At 39.9% G+C, this 18,700-nt stretch overlaps 1 protein-coding gene across 1 annotated transcript in view; it reads left to right on the forward strand.

The window, feature by feature from the left end:
• The window catches only part of Sptz (Spastizin), a 713,541-nt gene that overhangs the window by 34,600 nt on the left and 660,241 nt on the right, over positions 1-18,700 (forward strand). The window contains exon 3 of the mRNA XM_067139843.2: positions 7,556-7,829. Coding sequence (XP_066995944.2) covers positions 7,556-7,829 — 274 coding nt within the window. The remainder of the gene's footprint in view (positions 1-7,555; positions 7,830-18,700) is intronic.

Raw genomic sequence — 18,700 nt, forward strand, 5'->3', positions numbered from 1 at the left:
AAGCAGCCCAAGTGTCCACAGTATTGATCCGAGATTAGAACAAGGTCCATGAAGTTCTCGTTTCTTGTTGGGAAGTGACACATTTGCTTGAGTCCGAATTCACTGACGATTTCAAGAAGAAAGGATACTTCTGCACATCTTTGTTTTATAACGGGACCAGGGTTCCAAGCCAGATGCCTGATGTCAAAGTCTCCACAAACTACAAGGATATCCTGCAGGTTTAAAACAGCTGTGACGTTGGCCAGTGTTGCTCGAAGATTACTCATCCTAGCAGTCACTTCGTCCGGTGGCAGGTAGCAGCACACTATAAACACAGACCTCCCTGATGTTGGGGTGGCCTTGACCATGAGACACTCCCAGTCTCCCGCCAGCTCTGGCCGGGAAACTGGAATTAGGGCAGATTTCACAGCAGTTATAATCCCTCCTCCTTTTACTTTGCTGCTATGGACCTGATGTCTGTCTTGTCGAAACACATAGTAGACAACAGTTCATTATCGCCAACAGAATCATTTAACCAACTTTCAGCTATACAAATACAATCTTTTCTGGCGTCACTGAAAGCGAGGTTAAAGTCCGTCAAAGAATTACACATGCTCCCTACATTTTGGTAGAAGAAATTCATACCGCTGTCATGCTGGGGTCCTGGGTTCAGATGTATGTCGCCGGTCAAAGCCAATAGAAGCACACAAATCGCTGAACCAGATATCTTTGGGCTAGAGTTCGTCTGTTGTTTTCTCGCCGCCTGGTTGTGACATCACCAGATACATAGTTCCATTTAAAGCCATCACGTGGGCCAAAATACGAAGCTCCGAACCATTCGCAAAAGCGTTTTCCCAACGGTTTTCATATTTCACGTCGAAGTCTAGCACATTCTCATCCCGGAGGCAAACTCGGAGGTGATACTACATTTGAACACTACTAATAGACAAAAGGCATGGAGTGATACCGACACACGACTACTCCCGGACGCCAGTAGTCTCGGAAGACAGACACAAGAATGTTGAGTGTGTCACCGTGATTGGTGGTATTGATCGCACCAACCACCATAGCTTTCTTCAGGCAAGCTTAAAACTGAAACATTCACTTCTGGACATAAATTCACGTTCATTTACGGCTGTTGTTATCATTCTTCTCCTTGAAAGTTGTTTATCAAAGTACAAATGAATCACCAGCACAACTGTGTATTTAAGATAAATGCTAATTTGCTGATTTCATAGGTGACATATGCAAGGAGCACTTTTACTCACACTTTCTGGAGTGCCCCACTAACTATTTGACTGGCAACTTCTTCTATAATGGTAAAACCTGCCCTGGTAGTATTTTTTTACTTGGCATAAGAAAGCATTGTTTATAACAGAAAAAAGAAAAGTACATTTACAAAACTAAATAAGTCATATTACATTAAAACAAATAATTATGCATAATTTTACATCTGGTATATTATAACCGCAACAGATTTTATAGTTGTTCATTAACCGAGCAAGTGGCCGCGCAGTGTGAGTCACGTGTGAGCGACGTGCAGTTCTTGTAATGCTGGGAGAAATGTGAGACGAGTAACCAAATACATCAAGATAGCGACCATCAATGTAGTGACACTAACAGGGAAAGTGGAAGAAATTGCTGATTTTATGTTTGACAAAGATATAGCATTGCTGGGAATCAGTGAGACCAGATGGAAAGGAAAAGGTGAGACGAAACTAAAGAAAGGATACACCTTATAATATAGTGGAGGAAGAGAAGCCAAAATGGTGTAGGTCTAATAATTAGAAAAGACCTAAAGTAATTTCTAGAATTGGTGGGAAACATAAATGCCAGGTTGATTAAGGTCAGATTGAGACTTGAAACTGGTGTTACAGATATAATTCAAGGGTATGCTTCACAAACAGGAATTACAGATATGAATCTAGAGGAATACCTTGAATATTTGGAAGGCCATATACAGGACAAACAAGTTGTGATCATAGGAGACATGAATGCCCAAGTAGGTCAGGAAAGAAAAGGAGATGAAGAGATTATTGGACCATGTGGATACGGGAAGAGAAACAAGGCTGGAGATATTTTGTTAGACTTTTGTAGAAGAAATGAGCTGATCATTGGTAACATATGGTTTCGAAAGAAAAACAGTCGGAAGATAACAAGATATAGTTGGGATAGCAAAATCAAAACTCTGATAGATTACAACAAGAAAATGTTGGTAGATGTAACAGCCCTCCCAAGTGAATCTTTTGAAGGTGATCACAGAGTTGTGATAGCTAAGTTAAAGATGGAAAAGATACAAAAGATGACACTGAGATTAGGCAGAGAAAACTAAGGGTGCGGGAATTGCAGGAGAAGGAAATAAATGAAGAGTTCCAGACACACATTAAGTATACCTAAGGAAGACATCGGAAGGATCAAAGAAGAATGGGCATACTTTAAAACAGTCATGGTGGAGTCTGCGGAAAAGACCTGTGGAAGATTATCAGGAAGGAAGAAAAATCAAGAAACGCCCTGGTGGATTGACAGGGTAAAAGATATAAAGTGGAAGAAACAGGCTTGGAAAAGATGGCTGAGAAACAGAACAACAGAATGCAAAACAGAATATAGGCACTGCAAGAAGGAGTGCTCCAAGGTGGTTCAAGGAAAGGAAAAGAAATGCTGGCAAAAATTCACTGAATCTCTGCAAGAAGATACAACCTGAAGCTAAAAGATCTTATTCCAGTGGTTAAAAAAGAAGAAAAATCCAGGTGAAGGTGCTAACTTCATTAAAAATGAGCAGGAGGACATCGAGAAAGCATTTGACCATGTACCACGCAGGCATATATGGGAATGTTTGAGACGTAAGAAAGTGTCCAATGACATCATAGCACGAGTACGATTATATGATGAAACCAAGTGTTGTGTCCAGGTCCAGGTTGGAAGGTCAGGTTGGTTCGAAACAAAGAGTGGAGTACAGCAACTTTAACCACTTCTCTTCATAATCTTAATGGATTAAGTTTTAAAAGCGGTTAAAAGAAAGGATGTGAGACAGAAGCAGAAGTACAAACTAGACTAGATCTCTGGCATGAAGCTTTTACAACCGTAGGTCTCAAAATCAGCAAAACGAAGACAGTTGGCTTGGTGATGACTAGAAACTCTCCAACTGTTCACCTAAGAATTGGAGATGAGGAGATGGATATTGTAGACAACTTCCAGTATTTAGGTAGTGTTCTGTCATCAGACAATACCATACATCAAGAGATTAGCAACAGAATACAGAAAGCTTCCAAATTCTATCACGCTGTACGTCAAATACTTTGGGATGAAACATTTCTGTTAGTTTCCAAGATCAGCTTGTACAAAATATATCTAGTACTTATATTGACGTATGGCCTGGAAGCAGCAACACTTACTGGACCAACAAAGAGTTGTCTTCAGGCAACAGAAACGAAGTTCCTCTGTTCTTGTCTACACAAAACAAAAATGGATAAAATAAGGAATGTGGATATCCGGCAACTGCTTGGATTGGAAAGAAGCTTGCTGGCGACTCTAGAAGTGAAGAGATTACAATGGTATGGTCACATGAAAAGAATGGACCCTCACAGGACTCCTCGACCATACTTTGACCACAATGTTCCTGAGAAGAGACCAAGAGGAAGACCTCATGATGTTTGGGAAAAACAGATATTAAAGGACCTTGAAATTAGAGATGTGAACTGGTGTCGCATTTATGAACAGCATCTGTGGATGGATAGGACAAACTGAAGGAGGCTCGTACACAACTGCACCCGGCTTGCTGGAGTGAAGAAATGATGTTGAGGAGGAGGAAGTGATGACACAGAAGCAGGATATATTGCAGAGGTGGGGAAAATACTTTGAACAGCTTTACAACGTGCAAAGTACCTCAGTACAAGGAGAAATAGAAGAACCAGATTTAGTGCAGATGGAAGATAAGGAAAACGAGGTGTCCATGGCAGAGATTTGAGTGGGCCACTAAAAAAAATGAAACGAGGCAGGGCAGCTGGAATTGACAAGGTCACCATGGAAATGATAATAGCAGCAGGAGCAGTTGGTTTACAGTGGTTGTACTGTATAGACTCTTCAGAGTGATATGGAGAGAAAAGAGTGGACGAAAGAGGGTCATTATGTCAGTTTTCAAGAAAGGAGACAGGAAGCCATGTGAAAATTACCGAGGAGTGACACTTATACCTCATACAACTAAGATCCTTGAAAGAATCTTGGATAATCAAATAAGAGACAGAGTGGAGGAAAAATTGGCAGAAGACTGGTATGGATTCAGAAGAGGCAGGTCCACATTTGACCCAATATTTACATTGCGTCAAGTGATGGAAAGGTATTGGGAATACGGAAAGGACATGGTAGTAACGTTTCTAGATATTGAAAAAGCATATGACAGTGTCCCAAGGAATCTGGTATGGAAAACATGGACAGAGGCACAGATTGGGAATGAAACAATGCAGATGGTAATAGCATTGTATCAAAATTGCGAAAGCTGTATTAGAACCAAAGTGGGTCAAACTGAATGGTTCAGAGTTGAGACAGGCTTAAGACAGGGAAGTGTATTGTCTCCCTTAATCTTCATTATCATCATGGATAGAATTCTACATAATATCAAGGAGAAGATAATGGGTGAGCAAGTAAAGTCTATGCTCTCTGCTGATGGCATTGTAGTTTGGGGAGATAATGAAGAGGAAGTACGGACATGGAATGAGGAATGAGGAGATAAGAAATTTTTGAATGAAGATTAGGACTGCAAAAAGCAAGGCTTTGATCATGATGAGGTTACAGAAAATCCAGGGGAGTGATAAAAATAGGAAATGAACCTCTTGAAGTTGTAAATTTTTTAAAAATATTTGGGCAGCATGATATCACAAGATGGAAACTTGGATGGAGAAATTGATTTAAGACGTTTCTACCAGTGTGTGAGAGACATTTTATGGAACAAGGATGTACCTATGAAGTGCAAAAAAGGTTTTATACTCGTCCTATTACAAACCTGTATTGACCTATGCTTCAGCAGCCTGGACGTTGACCAAGCAGAACCAAAATAAGATACAAGCAGCTGAAATGAGATTCTTGAGGAGCATACAGGGAAAACAAGACGAGATAGAATACGAAATGAGAAGAAGCGTGGGAGTGGGTAAACTTCAAGAAGAGATTGATATAGCAAAGCTAAAATGGTTTGGACACATGATGAGAATGCCAGGAGATAGAATACCAAAGAGAACATTAATGGATACGGAGACTGCAAAGAGGCCTGTTGTGGACTGTATTGCAAATAGAGCAGTCGATAGCAATAAAGTACTAGAAGAGGAATGGTGGAAAGATTGAGGGCTTTGGTACACTACCCTACCCAGAGAGAATTTGGAAAAGGGAATGGGTTAAGAGAAGAAAGTGTGAGTAGTAATGATGAATCTCATGCAAAATTGTCACCCCCTCCTCAGATATTTGTTTTTTCCTCTCAAATGCTAATGATCTTGATAATACCAGTTCTTTGATCAACAATTTTCTTTGAGCGGAGTAGCCGTGCATGTTAACATGCATACTGCTATGGAGCCAAGCTCTGCATTCGGCAGGCGAGTAGGGTTCGAACCCCACCATCAGCTGTCCTGAGAGTGTTCTTTTTTTTTTCTCTTTCCCTTTTGCACTCCCAAGCAAATGCCGGGGCAGTTCCTATTTATAAGCCACAGCCGATTCCTCCTCCTTCTTACCTAGTTTCATTCACCATCATTCATTTCATATTCATTATATTCTCAAATGAGGTTTGCATCAGGAAGGGAATCTGGCCGTAAAAGTATGCTGTAAAATATAATCTCACTTCATCTCTGACCCCGTATTGGGCTGCGGGGCTAAGGGGACGATGTATGTATGTTCAGTCCTCAGTCCGAAGGCTGGTTGGATCCTCAAGAGCTCTACCATTAGCTGTCATAGATGGCCTAGGCGTCACTGAAGAGGCGTACTGGGGAAATGGGGAGTGCGGTAGTTTTCCGTTGCTTTCCTCACTGAGCCAGCTGTTGGTAATACACATCAGTCTGCCAAGCCCACTGAAATACCGCAGCAACCGACCCTATGAGCAACATATTCACACCATTCATAGCAGGAACTGGCTGTGTAAGGAATGGCATTACTAGTATCGCTCATACCTCAGACACTTTCATATTGTCAAAGCCAAGGATAAGACTGAGACAGATCAGTGAAAGTAACAAAATTACTCTAGCCCACACCAGAAGACAGAATGCATTGTCAACACTAGGTCTTGCCAGCAAAGGCATAAGGGGACGATATGCATTCCATTAATAGTAACAGTAAAAATGTATCTGTAAAAGTGCTTCTTCCTTGAAAAAAGAACAGGCCCAGAGGGTTTACCTGGTCATCAAAACTCGGCAGTGAAAAGGTTAAACATGAATGACAAGTTTCGTTCTTAAAAGAACATCATCAGGTTCTATCAAGTCACATTCAATAATTGGAAATATTTATGTTTATTTCTGTCTAAACACCTAGGAATTTGAAATTTGGAACTTGGTGTGACTTGAGTATGACTTGATAGGATCTGATGTTCTTCTAAGAATGGAACATGTCATTCTTTGTTTAATAGTGTGTATTTTTATTCCTGGTTTAATAGTGGTGGTTTTTTTTTACAGGTTTCATTGTAGTGTAATAAATATATATACAGTATATATCGAACTTGTATGTTCAACAGACTGAAAATCTTGTAAGCTACATTTAACTGAGTCGACACTGGCAACCTTATTAACAATACATTAGTACAGTTACATAGATTAACTAAGTCAAAACTGAAAGGAAATGGCTTCAGCTATAACAGAGAGAAAAATCTTCATAATTGTGTTGTTGTGGTACACAGCTGTGAGCTTGCATCCGGAAGATAGTGGGCTTGAACCCCTCTGTTGGCAGCCCTGATGATGTTTTTCTGTGGTTTCCTATTTTCACACCAGGCTAATGCTGGGTCTGTACATTAATTAAGGTCACGGCCACTTCCTTCCCATTCCTAGGCCTTTCCTATCCCATTGTCACCATAAGACCTATTTGGGCCGATGACCTTCGATGTTAGGCCCCTTTAAACAACAAGCAAGCATAAGACCTATCTGTGTCAGTGCGACATAAGGTAAATAGTAATAAAACAAAAACAAAAAAGTAATTGTGTTGTAGAGCAGTCCAAAAATAATCTCATTTTCAAAATTAACCCATAATATTACAAGTGATGCACTCCTCCCAGTATCACAAATCTTTAGTAATGCTTATGAGGATGAAATGACCTGAGTAGACTTGTGGCAGTCCCTGTGCAGTCTATGTCATCTTGTTGTGAACACAAGTTGCCATACTGCAGCTTCACTTCATTTGTAAAAAAAAAAATAAGTTAGGCTAGCCAATAACAGTGCCACTATCTAGCCTACTCCCTGCTGTAAATGTATTGCAGCCCATCCTATTCGTATCATTTCATCCAGTCAAGGGCTGCTGATCATAGTGGTGTCTAATATACTGGAAAAACCCCTGACAGCTTATGCTAGTGTAATCTATGCAATAGCTTCTCACAAACTATTATCTTGAATCATTACAGAATTTATGTCATCTGTATGACTTGGTCATACATGCAGACCAGATTAAGGAAAGTGTTGATGGTTTGTCAGTGGAAGCACACAGCTTTCTCTGCAGACGTTTGATGAAGGATGCAGTGTCTGCAAACACTATCATTCAGCATCTTCTGTGTTTGTGGTGTCCATTTTTTGCAAGAACTGATAATGAATTGCAAGAATTATACGCTGAGTGTCTCAAGAGTGGTTTCCAATACCTTGAACTCAAGGGCATGCCTTCTGTTGGAAGTGGAAGTAGCTGTGAGTATAATTTTTATTCTAAGTTTAACCACCAAAAATACAAGTACATTTTGTCAATATTTAGTATGTGTTATGTACTAATACATTGGTGACTTTCAGAAGAGTATTTTACTTTTAAGCCAGGCTGAGTGATGTTTACAGAATGAATAACAGGAATTTTACTTTTCTTAGTGGAAATTTTGTCATTCCCATCTAAGACATTGTAAATCATAGCTTGCACGCTTCATCTCCATATATTTGTACAATTTAACATGAAACCTGTAATGTATCAGTTTTCTTTGACCAGGCAAGTTGGCCATGTGGTTAGGCGCTCACAACTCTGAGGTTGTATCCAAGAGATAGTGGGTTTGAACCCCACTGTCGACAGCCCTGAAGATTGTTTTATTACAAGATATTAGAATCATTCTGTATTGACGGTTTTCACTTTACAAAGGTGAAAAAATGAGTGTATCCTCCTAATTCAATATATCATATATTCCATCATTAGATGGAGTAATCAAGTTCAAACATGTTTTGGCTCATTTGAGCCATCTTCATGTTGGGTTTAATGGTTTGTTGTTGATTAAGGATGGAAGATAGCTTGCGTTTGACTTCATATCGAACCTCTTCTTGTATGTTTATTGGTAATTTATTAATGGCCAATTCAGATTCAGCTATGGTGGAAATTAAATTATCACGGTTAGAAGGATTACCCCAATTATGTTTAGGTCCCTTGCTCAGCACATCGAGATCATCGGTATCAAGATTGATTTTACTTAAGTATACTACAGGTTGGTGAAAATCATTTAGCTTTATGTTATTTGGGGTGTTGTGTTTGTTAAGTGTTGTTTTTGAAAAAGCATTCCATTTTTGTCGAGTGTGTTTTGTTTCTTTAACAAAGTGAGGTTAAGTTTGTTAGAGATATGTAATTGAAAGGACGTCCATTCAAGGGGGCAAAGGAGAGTGGAAACTTCTAAATGAGTTTCATATAGTTTGTGGTTCAGAAGATATTTCATTGTATTGAGAAATTTGATTTCATCTTTAATCCAGATTTTATCGGTTTTAAGCTGAGTCGCGCGAGTTTTTTCTGTGTTCCAATGAGTTCCAATGAGTTTTCTTGGTAAATTTTAGAAAATTGGGGGTTACGTTATTGATCAAGCATTTTTTCAAAAAGCGTAAGTCTTGCCCTAATTTGGTAACCTTTGTTTTGAGATTGAAGATGGTTCAAACGAGCCGAAACATGTTTGAACTTGATTACTCCGTCCAATGATGGAATATTATGACGTATTGAATTAGGAGACTACACTCATTCTTTCACCTTTTTAAAGCCCTGAAGATGGGTTTCTGTGGTTTCTCATTTTCACACCAGGCAAATGCTGGGGCTATACCTTAATTAAGGCCACGTCCCCTTCCTTTCCACTCCTAGGCCTTTCCTACCCCATTGTCACCATAATACCTATCTGTGTTGATGCAACATTAAGCAAATTGTAAAAAAATGTAAAAAAAAAAAGTTTTCTTTGAATGTGTAAATATACGAAAATTAAACCGTGCCTATGAATATCGAGTGCAGTACACATCAAACCCTAATATTTATGAAAGGCTAAGTCTGGTGGTATTTGAATGTGCTCAAATACGTCAGCCCCATGTGGGTACATTTACTGGCATGCAAAAGAACTGCGGGACAAAATTCTGGCACCTAGACCTCTCAAAAAAAAAAAAAAAAAAAAACGGTAAAAGTAGTTAGTGTGACGTAAAAACGGTCTAGAGAGCCACAAATAATGGCCGTGAGGATTCGTCATGCTGCCCACATGACACCTCGTAATCTGCAGGCCTTCGGGCTGAGCAGCGGTCGCTTGGTAAGCCATGGCCCTTCGGGGCTGTTTGACCAAGGGTTTTGGGTTTTTCTTTTTTGATGTAAAAACAATAACATTATTATTTATGAAAGGTTGGTTTTTCTTGTGATTGTAGTGCCTTTTTTTTTTCTCCTTCCCTAACACTGTACTCTAATAAAGATTTCATTGATGGTGCAAGGAGAGTTTTGTAATCACAATCGAACGTCACTGCTCATGTGTTGCGATGAGTGTGTTCACTCTCTCGCTTGGCTGTGATGTACGCTTGGTACATAAACTGCCCGCATCTACGTCGTGCGAGCCGGGCCACGCTGGGCTAGCCTTCATGGATGCCCAGCTCAGCAACTCTAGTCTAGCAAGACATGAGGAACTAGGAAATGCAGTAAGAGGGGTTGGAATGAAGGAAGAGACGTAGCTTGGGATTGGAGGAGAGGGAGGGATGGAAATGGAGACTAGGTTTAACAATCAGGGGTAAAGAAGGAAAAGTACAAATACTTGTTACAATGGATGTTTAACAAATGTCAAAACTGTTTCTGCCACACCCGTACAGTGATATGAATGTCTCAGAACCTACTTAACCAAACAGCGCATGGTTTGCTTGACCTCACTGTACGTCACCAATTTTCAATGATACTCAGTGTTTACTTAACCTTGTTAAGCCTCCTGCACAACTTGTGCAGATTCTCTCACTAAGCAACAGTGGCGGGTTCAGTGAGTGGACGAGGTGGGTCTGGGCCCACCGAAAAATCTGAGATTTTCAAATTTTGGGAAAATGTAACTTTAGAAAAAATTAACAACAGTAGAAAACAGGCAGAAAAGACACATGCACAATGAGAATGTAACAAAGTAGTTTAAACTGACTGTGTTTAACAGTGATTCCAAAAAGAAAAGGATTAACCACTGCCTTGGTTTGTATTAAAGAAACATAAGCAGCCTTGCTGCTGCTGTAGGCATGCCGTCACCACTGCAACACAATATGTGTCATTGTTTTAATCCTTTTCACTGGATGCCCCTCTCCCGGGTGGTCAAAAATAACACCGACAGCACCTAGTATAATACAGATGTTAATTCTCATAGGTGGCTTCAGGTGGCCTATGCAGTGGCCTCCACGGTGTGCACTAGCCTTGCGTCTTGGGTGTTGTGCTAGTCCCAACTGATGAGCCTAGCTTAGCACACGAGGGTGAAACGCAGGCAACCAAGAGTGAGTTGGCTGGAAAATTTATAGAGTCCAATAGCGGACCGTTATATTGGTATTAGCACTTAGTATCTCGTACAGGATAGAAAACTGATAGTTTTTCATGAGGTGACCCATGTCCCAAAATGAATGGTTGAGCATTAGGGGGCGTCAAGAGTTTGATAACACTTTGAATATGATGGGTGTATGTAGCACATTTTGTACCTCCACCATCACAACAAGAGCACCACATTGTGCATTAAATTGTAAATTGCAGTAGGAGTTCAGATTGTTGACTCCAACTTAATTACAGTAGTACACGAGTACAGTACAGTACTATCCTACTAGAATTTAGTGTGCTTATTTTATTATTGTAAAATATTTGTGTAGTACTGGTGTAGTAGAGGTATCCGTAGAAACTCTTACTAAAATTCTGTTGTTGTAATTAGGATAGGCTTAATTGCAGTTTGGAATTGTGTAGTTCTTGTGTATTACTTATGATATTCAGTAATTAACAGCAGTTTTTATCCTGTTAGGTTTTGTAGGATAAAAAATAGAGTACGACTAAGTAGTATTGTAGTGTAGTCGTATATTAATTACCTTATTGTAGTGTAATCTTTGAGTACTATCCCAGACAGTATATCCCTCCGTTCATTTATTTTTTGCAAATAAGTTATTTTATTTTTATTTTCATTTTTTCCTTAAAGAATGGCTAAGGAGCGCGAGTGTACAAACTGTGGGTGTGGCGAGGCATTGAGGGGTATGAGGGAGGAGTTGGAGAGTTTGAGGGAGATGATTAGGATTCTCACAGAAGAATGGAAGGAAGATAGGACTCCCTCAAACAATGTACAGGTTACAGTAGGTGTACAAGAGGGGAAGGAAAGGGGGGAGTTGTAGAAGACAGGTGGTCTAATGTTGTAAGGGGAAGGAGATTGCAGGCCAAGGGCTCTATTCAGGATCAGAATTCAGGACAGGTGTCAGTGCGAAATCGGTACGAGTCACGGCAGGTAGAACAACAGAGGGAAGATAAGGGACAGGGAACTGTTGCTGAGATGTGTGGAAGTAGGAGGAAGGGAAAAGGTAGGAAAGGGAAATGTAGAGTAGAGGATAGGAAAAGACAGGTGGAACAGGGTCATGGGAAGGAGAAAAGGGAGGAGGAAGTAGCTTCTGCAGCTATCAGGAAAGAAAGGGCTGACCAGGAGGGGAGGGGATCAAATGAGATGGGTAGGGTTGGGGCTCTGGTCATGGGGGATTCCATCGTTAGACACATGGGGAAAGTTTGTGGAGGAAAGAGAACCAGGGTAGAATGTTATCCAGGAATTAGGTTGAGGCAGATGTTGAGGAAACTAGAAGAGAGGGAGGAGGGGAAGAAGAAGGTGGTAGTGTTTCACGTTGGTACCAACAACGTAAGGCAAGCTGATATAAGTATCAACATAGTTGGAGATGTGTGGGATCTGGTAAATGCAGCACGGATGAAGTTTAAGAAAGCTGAAATTGTTATCAGTGGAATACTGTGTAAGCTCATATGAATGTAATAATTAATCACTTAGTAAATATTGGTCACAAAAGTGTTGAAAAAGCACAAAATATTACAAAATATATGATTCAAAACATAATGAAGAAAAGTTTTGTCTCAATTGAGAATGCACGCTGTTTCAAAACAAGAGGACAATATTCGTATGTTTTTAGTACTTGTTATACACGCAATACCCAATTTTGAGCAAGTATGATCACTCTGAGCCGGCCCCGTGGTGTAGGGGTAGCGTGCCTGTCTCTTACCTGGAGGCCCCGGGTTCGATTCCTGGCCAGGTCACATTTTTACCTGGACCTGAGGGCTGGTTCGAGGTCCACTCAGCCTACGTGATTAGAATTGAGGAGCTATCTGACAGTGAGATAGCGGCCCCGGTCTAGAAAGCCAAGAATAACTGCCAAGAGGATTCGTCGTGCTGACCACACGACACCTCGTAATCTGCAGGCCTTCGGGCTGAGCAGCGGTCGCTTGGCAGGCCAAGGCCCTTCAAGGGCTGTAGTGCCATGGGGTTTGGTTTGGTTTATGATCACTCTGAAAATGGCAAAAAAGGAAAAAAGGAGTAGAACTTCAAAATAGTTTAGTCTGTGTTTTGAGGTTACACTCTGCTTTTCGCCATCCAGTCTGGTTTAGTGTCAGTGAAATGCCTCGAAGCAAAGGACGTGGCAGCCAACGTTACATGTTTTGCACTGTTTCCTAGCAGCTTTACCACATTGAGTGTACCGCACTTGTTCTCTCTTGTTTCGAGGTAGTGGGATACCCCATCGAAACGCACTTCTGGCAACACGCATGAAGATACTTTCGTACTCAGTCTTCCTGCGTTAGGACGCGTAGTGGCATAAGATCGGATATATGCCCTAACGATGTACCATGTGAAGCTGAGAAGGTCTAAATTTTCCTCTTTTCCCTTTGGGGTCAAACGGTAAAGTTCACTTATTTTTGTACACACTAGTTCAGCACCAGCCTGGAGTTGATTACCAGAGAGTCCGTTTATATCTCCACATGACTCATCATCATCGCTATCCCCGTCACTGTGGAAAGCAGTTTCAGGTGGTTCTGTGTATATATTAGCATCGAGGATGTCTTCTGATTCCTCCAGGATGCTTACGATCTGATCGACGGTCAATCTGTGAAGAATAAATGAAAATTATACATCAGTACTGAGGCAATCCCATTCGCGGCCACTGTCGACATATGTCGACGTGGAACTTCCGTGCTCTGCTAGACAAAACCAACTATAAATCAGCCACAAATGAATTTAAAATAATTTAAAGGCATGTTTCGTTATTACGTTTAACACAACAGTCTGATCTTACCTTCAACTGTAACAATATTATAAGAAAATATTACTCACGGCGACGGAAACGTCATCCTCTTGAGTGTATACGGAATGCTATTTCATACGCAGCCACACGATAAAGTGCGAAACCAAGTTTTTCTTGTCTTCGTGCTGTGCATTAAGTATCAAACAATGAACTGTAAACAAAGCACCTCAAAAATATTCTTCCGATTTACCGATATAAGATCGACAATATTCAGATGTTAACGTCGACAAATGGGTTAAATCGCAGTGGTACGTATAAGTTAGGAAATTTGTTTGGAAGAGTAATAGGGAGGTACATTCAGGGAAACGGGGTGGCCTAGGGAGCGGTGATAAGGGAAAAGGGAACTTGAAATCAAGTAGGAATGACATAAAATTGTTAGTGTTGAACTGTAGAAGTATTGTAAAGAAAGGAATAGAATTAAGTAATTTAATAGATATATATTTACCATATATTGTAATAGGAGTTGAATCATGGCTGAGAAATGATATAATGGATGCAGAAATTTTCTCACGGCACTGGAGTGTGTATCATAGAGATAGGATAGGAATGGTGGGAGGGGGAGTATTCAGTCTGGTGAAAGAAGAATTTGTAAGCTACGAAAATGTTAAAGATTGAAATTCTAGGTGTAAGGCTCATTTCTAAAGATAATAGGCAACTTGATATATTTGGAGTGTACAGACCGGGAAAGGGTAGCACTGACGCGGATTCGGAATTATTTGATAGGATAGTCGGCTATGTGGGAAACGACATGGAAAGAAATGTGATTGTAGCAGGAGATCTGAATTTGCCAGATGTCAATTGGGAAGGAAATGCGAACGACAGGAAGCATGACCAACAAATGGCAAATAAGTTAATATGGGAAGGACAGCTGATTTAGAAAGTGATGGAACCAATCAGAGGGAAAAATATTCTGGATGTGTTGCTGATAAAACCAGATGAGCTCTATAGGGAAACTGAAGTAATAGATGGTATTAGTGATCATGAAGCTGTTTTTGTCGTTGTTAAAAATAAGTGTGATAGAAAGGAAGGTCTTAAAAGTAGGACTATTAGGCAGTACCATATGGCTGATAAAGCAGGCATGAGGCAGTTTCTAAAAAGTAACTATGATCGGTGGAAAACGGTAAATAAAAATGTAAACAGACTCTGGGATGGGTTTAAAGAAATTGTTGAGGAATGCAAAAACAGGTTTGTACCTTTAAGGGTGGTAAGGAATGGTAAAGACCCACCTTATTATAATAGAGAAATAAAGATACTAAGAAGGAGGTGCAGACTGGAAAGAAATAGTTAGAAATGGCTGCGGAAGTAAGGAGAAATTGAAGGAACTTACTAGAAAATTGAATCTAGCAAAGAAGGCAGCTAAGGATAACATGATGGCAAGCATAATTGGCAGTCATACAAATTTTAGTGAAAAATGGAAGGGTATCTATAGGTATTTTAAGGCAGAAACAGGTTCCAAGAAGGACATTTCAGGAATAATTAATGAACAAGGAGAGTGTGTATGTGAGGATCTTCAAAAGGCAGAAGTATTCAGTCAGCAGTATGTAAAGATTGTTGGTTACAAGGATAATGTCCAGATAGAGGAGGAGACTAAGGCCAAAGAAGTATTAAAATTTACATGTGATAACAATGACATTTACAATAAGATACAAAAGTTGAAAACTAGAAAAGCGGCTGGAATTGATCAGATTTCTGGGGATATACTAAAGAAAAGCAGCTTGATTTGTTCTGGGTGATTTCCGACAAAAGAGTAGCGTTACAAAAATGTTGCAAAGTTTGGGTTGGGAGGAATTGGGAGAAAGAAGAAGAGCTGCTCAACTAGGTGGTATGTTGCAGGTTATAAACTTCATTTTCCTTGTCCGTATTGAAGATCTACTTGTTGTATAAATTGTATTGTATTGAAAAGGTGGCATTTGGCAAAACTAAAGGAATTGTATCATAAGTGGTATGTTCCGAGCTGTCAGCGGAGAGATGGCGTGGAATGACATTGGTAGACGAATAAGTTTGAGTGGCGTTTATAAAAGTAGGAAAGATCACAATATGAAGATAAAGTTGGTATTCAAGAGGACAAATTGGGGCAAATATTCATTTATAGGAAGGGGAGTTAGGGATTGGAATAACTTACCAAGGGAGACGTTCAATAAATTTCCAATTTCTTTGAAATCATTTAGGAAAAGGCTAGGAAAACAACAGATAGAGAATCTGCCACCTGGGCGACTGCCCTAAATGCAGATCAGTATTGATTGATTGATTGATTGATTGATTGATTGATTGATTGATTGATTGATTGATTGATTGATTGATTGATTGATTACCAAGCCTATATCGGCTGTGCAGAGATTGGCACACACGGTCAAAGACATGTTGTTTTGTGCTTATTATTTCAGTCACTGTGTGGTTTCATGTGCCCCTTCAAAAGTACCCTCTCCTTGTCATGATGGGGGGGGGGCTTGTGTGGTCAGATGACCCCAAAAGCACTGAGCAAGTGGCTGCACGGTTTGTGTCACATAGCTATCAGCTTGCATTTGGGAGATAGTGGGTTCAAACCCCATTGTCAGCAGCCCTGAAGATGGTTGTCCGTGGTTTCCCTTATTCATACCAGGCAAATGCTACGGCTGTACCTTAGTCAGGTTGGGTGTTTTGCAAAAGGCCAACACTTTGACAAAAAATCTTTGTTGAGAATTCTAGAAGGAGCAGAAGAAGAAGAAAAAATATCAAGCTTGTCTTAGAGATAAACAACCCAGGAGAGGTATAATTTGTAAATTACAACTTGGACTGTCAGAAGTCTTTTCCAGCCAGATGCTAGTGGGAAATTAGAACATGAGCTCGAAAGGTACAAAATTGAAATAGCTTAAATGTGATGGAACAACATGAATATGTTATAATAAAAGTGGACATGCAGAGAACACATATGGAATTGTCTTTATGCTATCCAAAAATCTGAAGTACGGTATGCACTCTTGAAATTCCAGGCAGTATATGAAAAGATATGTGTCATGAGGATCAAAGGACACTGCTTCAGTTATGCCTTCATAAGTGTCTGTACCCATTCTGAGAAAAAAAAAAAAAAGATGAAGAATAGAAAGAAGATTTTATGACGAACTAAAGGAACAGTATGACGAAGCACTTAAGTACAGTATTAAAATAGTGCTTGGTATTACAGGTGATGTCATTCCTTAATTTAGAAAAGGCTGATGATAGTGTGCCGGCCCCGCGGCGTAGGGGTAGCATACCTGCCTCTTACCTGGAGGCCCGAGGTTTGATTCCCGGCCAGGTCGAGGATTTTTACGTGGATCTGAGGGCTGGTTCGAGGTTCACTCAGCCTACGTGATTACAATTGAGGAGCTATCTGATGGTGAGATGGCGGCGCCGGTCTAGGAAACCAAGAATAACAGCCGAGAGGATATGTCGTGCTGACCACCTGACACCTCATAATCTGCGTGCCTTCAGGCTGAGCAGCGGCCGCTTTGTAGGCCGTGGCCCTTTGGAGCTGTTGGCGCCATGGGGGAGGATTATGACATTGTACCCAGAGCAAAGGTGTGGAAAGAATTTGGAAAACAAGTTATGTGTGCAAGCAATGTACAAAAAATTGCGACGGTGTCCAGACACATGGGCAGAACGGAATGGTTTTTTAATGAAACAGGACTACGGCAAGAAAGTGTGCTGTCACCACTGTTATTCATAATGGTTATGAATGCAGTTGTTAAAGAGACAGCGGTAAGATATGAGGACAAGGAGCTGAAGGTAAATGCTGTTTGCAGATGATATTGTGATGCAGGGAGCAAACAGAGAGGAAGTACAAGGGCAGTTTGACATGTTGAGCAAAATAATTGAGAATTATGGCATGAAAATCAGTGTGAAAAAAGAGTACAACAATGGTGTTGACTAGGGGAGAAAGGGAAGGGAAAGGAATTATAAAAATAAAGGGACAGAACCTTGACATTGTGGAGAGCTTTAAGTTCCTGAGAAGCAAACTGATGCAGGATTGGACGTGGAGATCAGTAAAATGATACTTAACCTAACACTAAAGGGGAAATGTAAAGTATTTGCTGATGATATCTTAACTTACAAAGGCCTATGTGAAACGCAAATTATGGAAGACATAAATTGTGACTTGGACAAGTTATCGGACTGGGCTTTATCTAAAAAAATGATCATAAATGTGACTAAAACAAAATACTTAATCTTTCATAAAACAGCCCATAAGATAACAGCGGCTAACACTGTTACCCTAAAGGACCAAGTAATAGAGTGAGTCAACTCAGCTAAGTATCTTGGTGTAATATTAGACTCAACACTTTCCTGGAAAAGCCATATTGATTATGTAATCAGCAAAATGACCCCTTTGATAGGAATAATGCACAGATTAAGATACAGTAATTTTTCTCGTCAACAATTGAAGTGTATATATTATGCAATGATCCACCCACATCTAACATATGCAAGCTTTATTTGGGGAAGATGTAGGAAAGATTACATTAATAATTTGGAAATCCTACAAAAAAGAACCATCAAAATCATGTGTGGATTCCCCTTCCTCAAACCGTCACATGAAGTTTTTTCAGAGTCAAATATTCTGCCATTCCATAAACAAATTGCATTTTCATCAGCAGTCTTTATGTATAAGCTAGACAGGAAATTAACCCATTCTACTGTTAACTTCTCCCATTTTAGTGAAATTCATGGATATGAAACTAGAGGATCATTAAGGATATATCCCTCTCACTCTAATTCAGTAAAATATGGAGTGAAAGGCATAGAATCATCAATGTTTAGGGAATATAATGTGTTGCCTCCTGTTATAAAGAACTCTAAATTGGTTATATGTTTTAAGAAAAAAAAACTGAAGGAATATTACTCTTTTACAGATATCTTGATATAATCTCTATATAACTTGCTTTAATTAATTCAATAATATATATATTGTCCATATTTCATATATTACAGCCATGCAATATCTGAATGTACTTCTGAAAAACGATGATCCTAACATGTAAAAAAAAAAAAAAAAAAAAAAA

This window comes from Anabrus simplex, chromosome 2, assembly GCF_040414725.1.
Source record: "Anabrus simplex isolate iqAnaSimp1 chromosome 2, ASM4041472v1, whole genome shotgun sequence".
Classification (NCBI taxonomy): domain Eukaryota; kingdom Metazoa; phylum Arthropoda; class Insecta; order Orthoptera; family Tettigoniidae; genus Anabrus; species Anabrus simplex.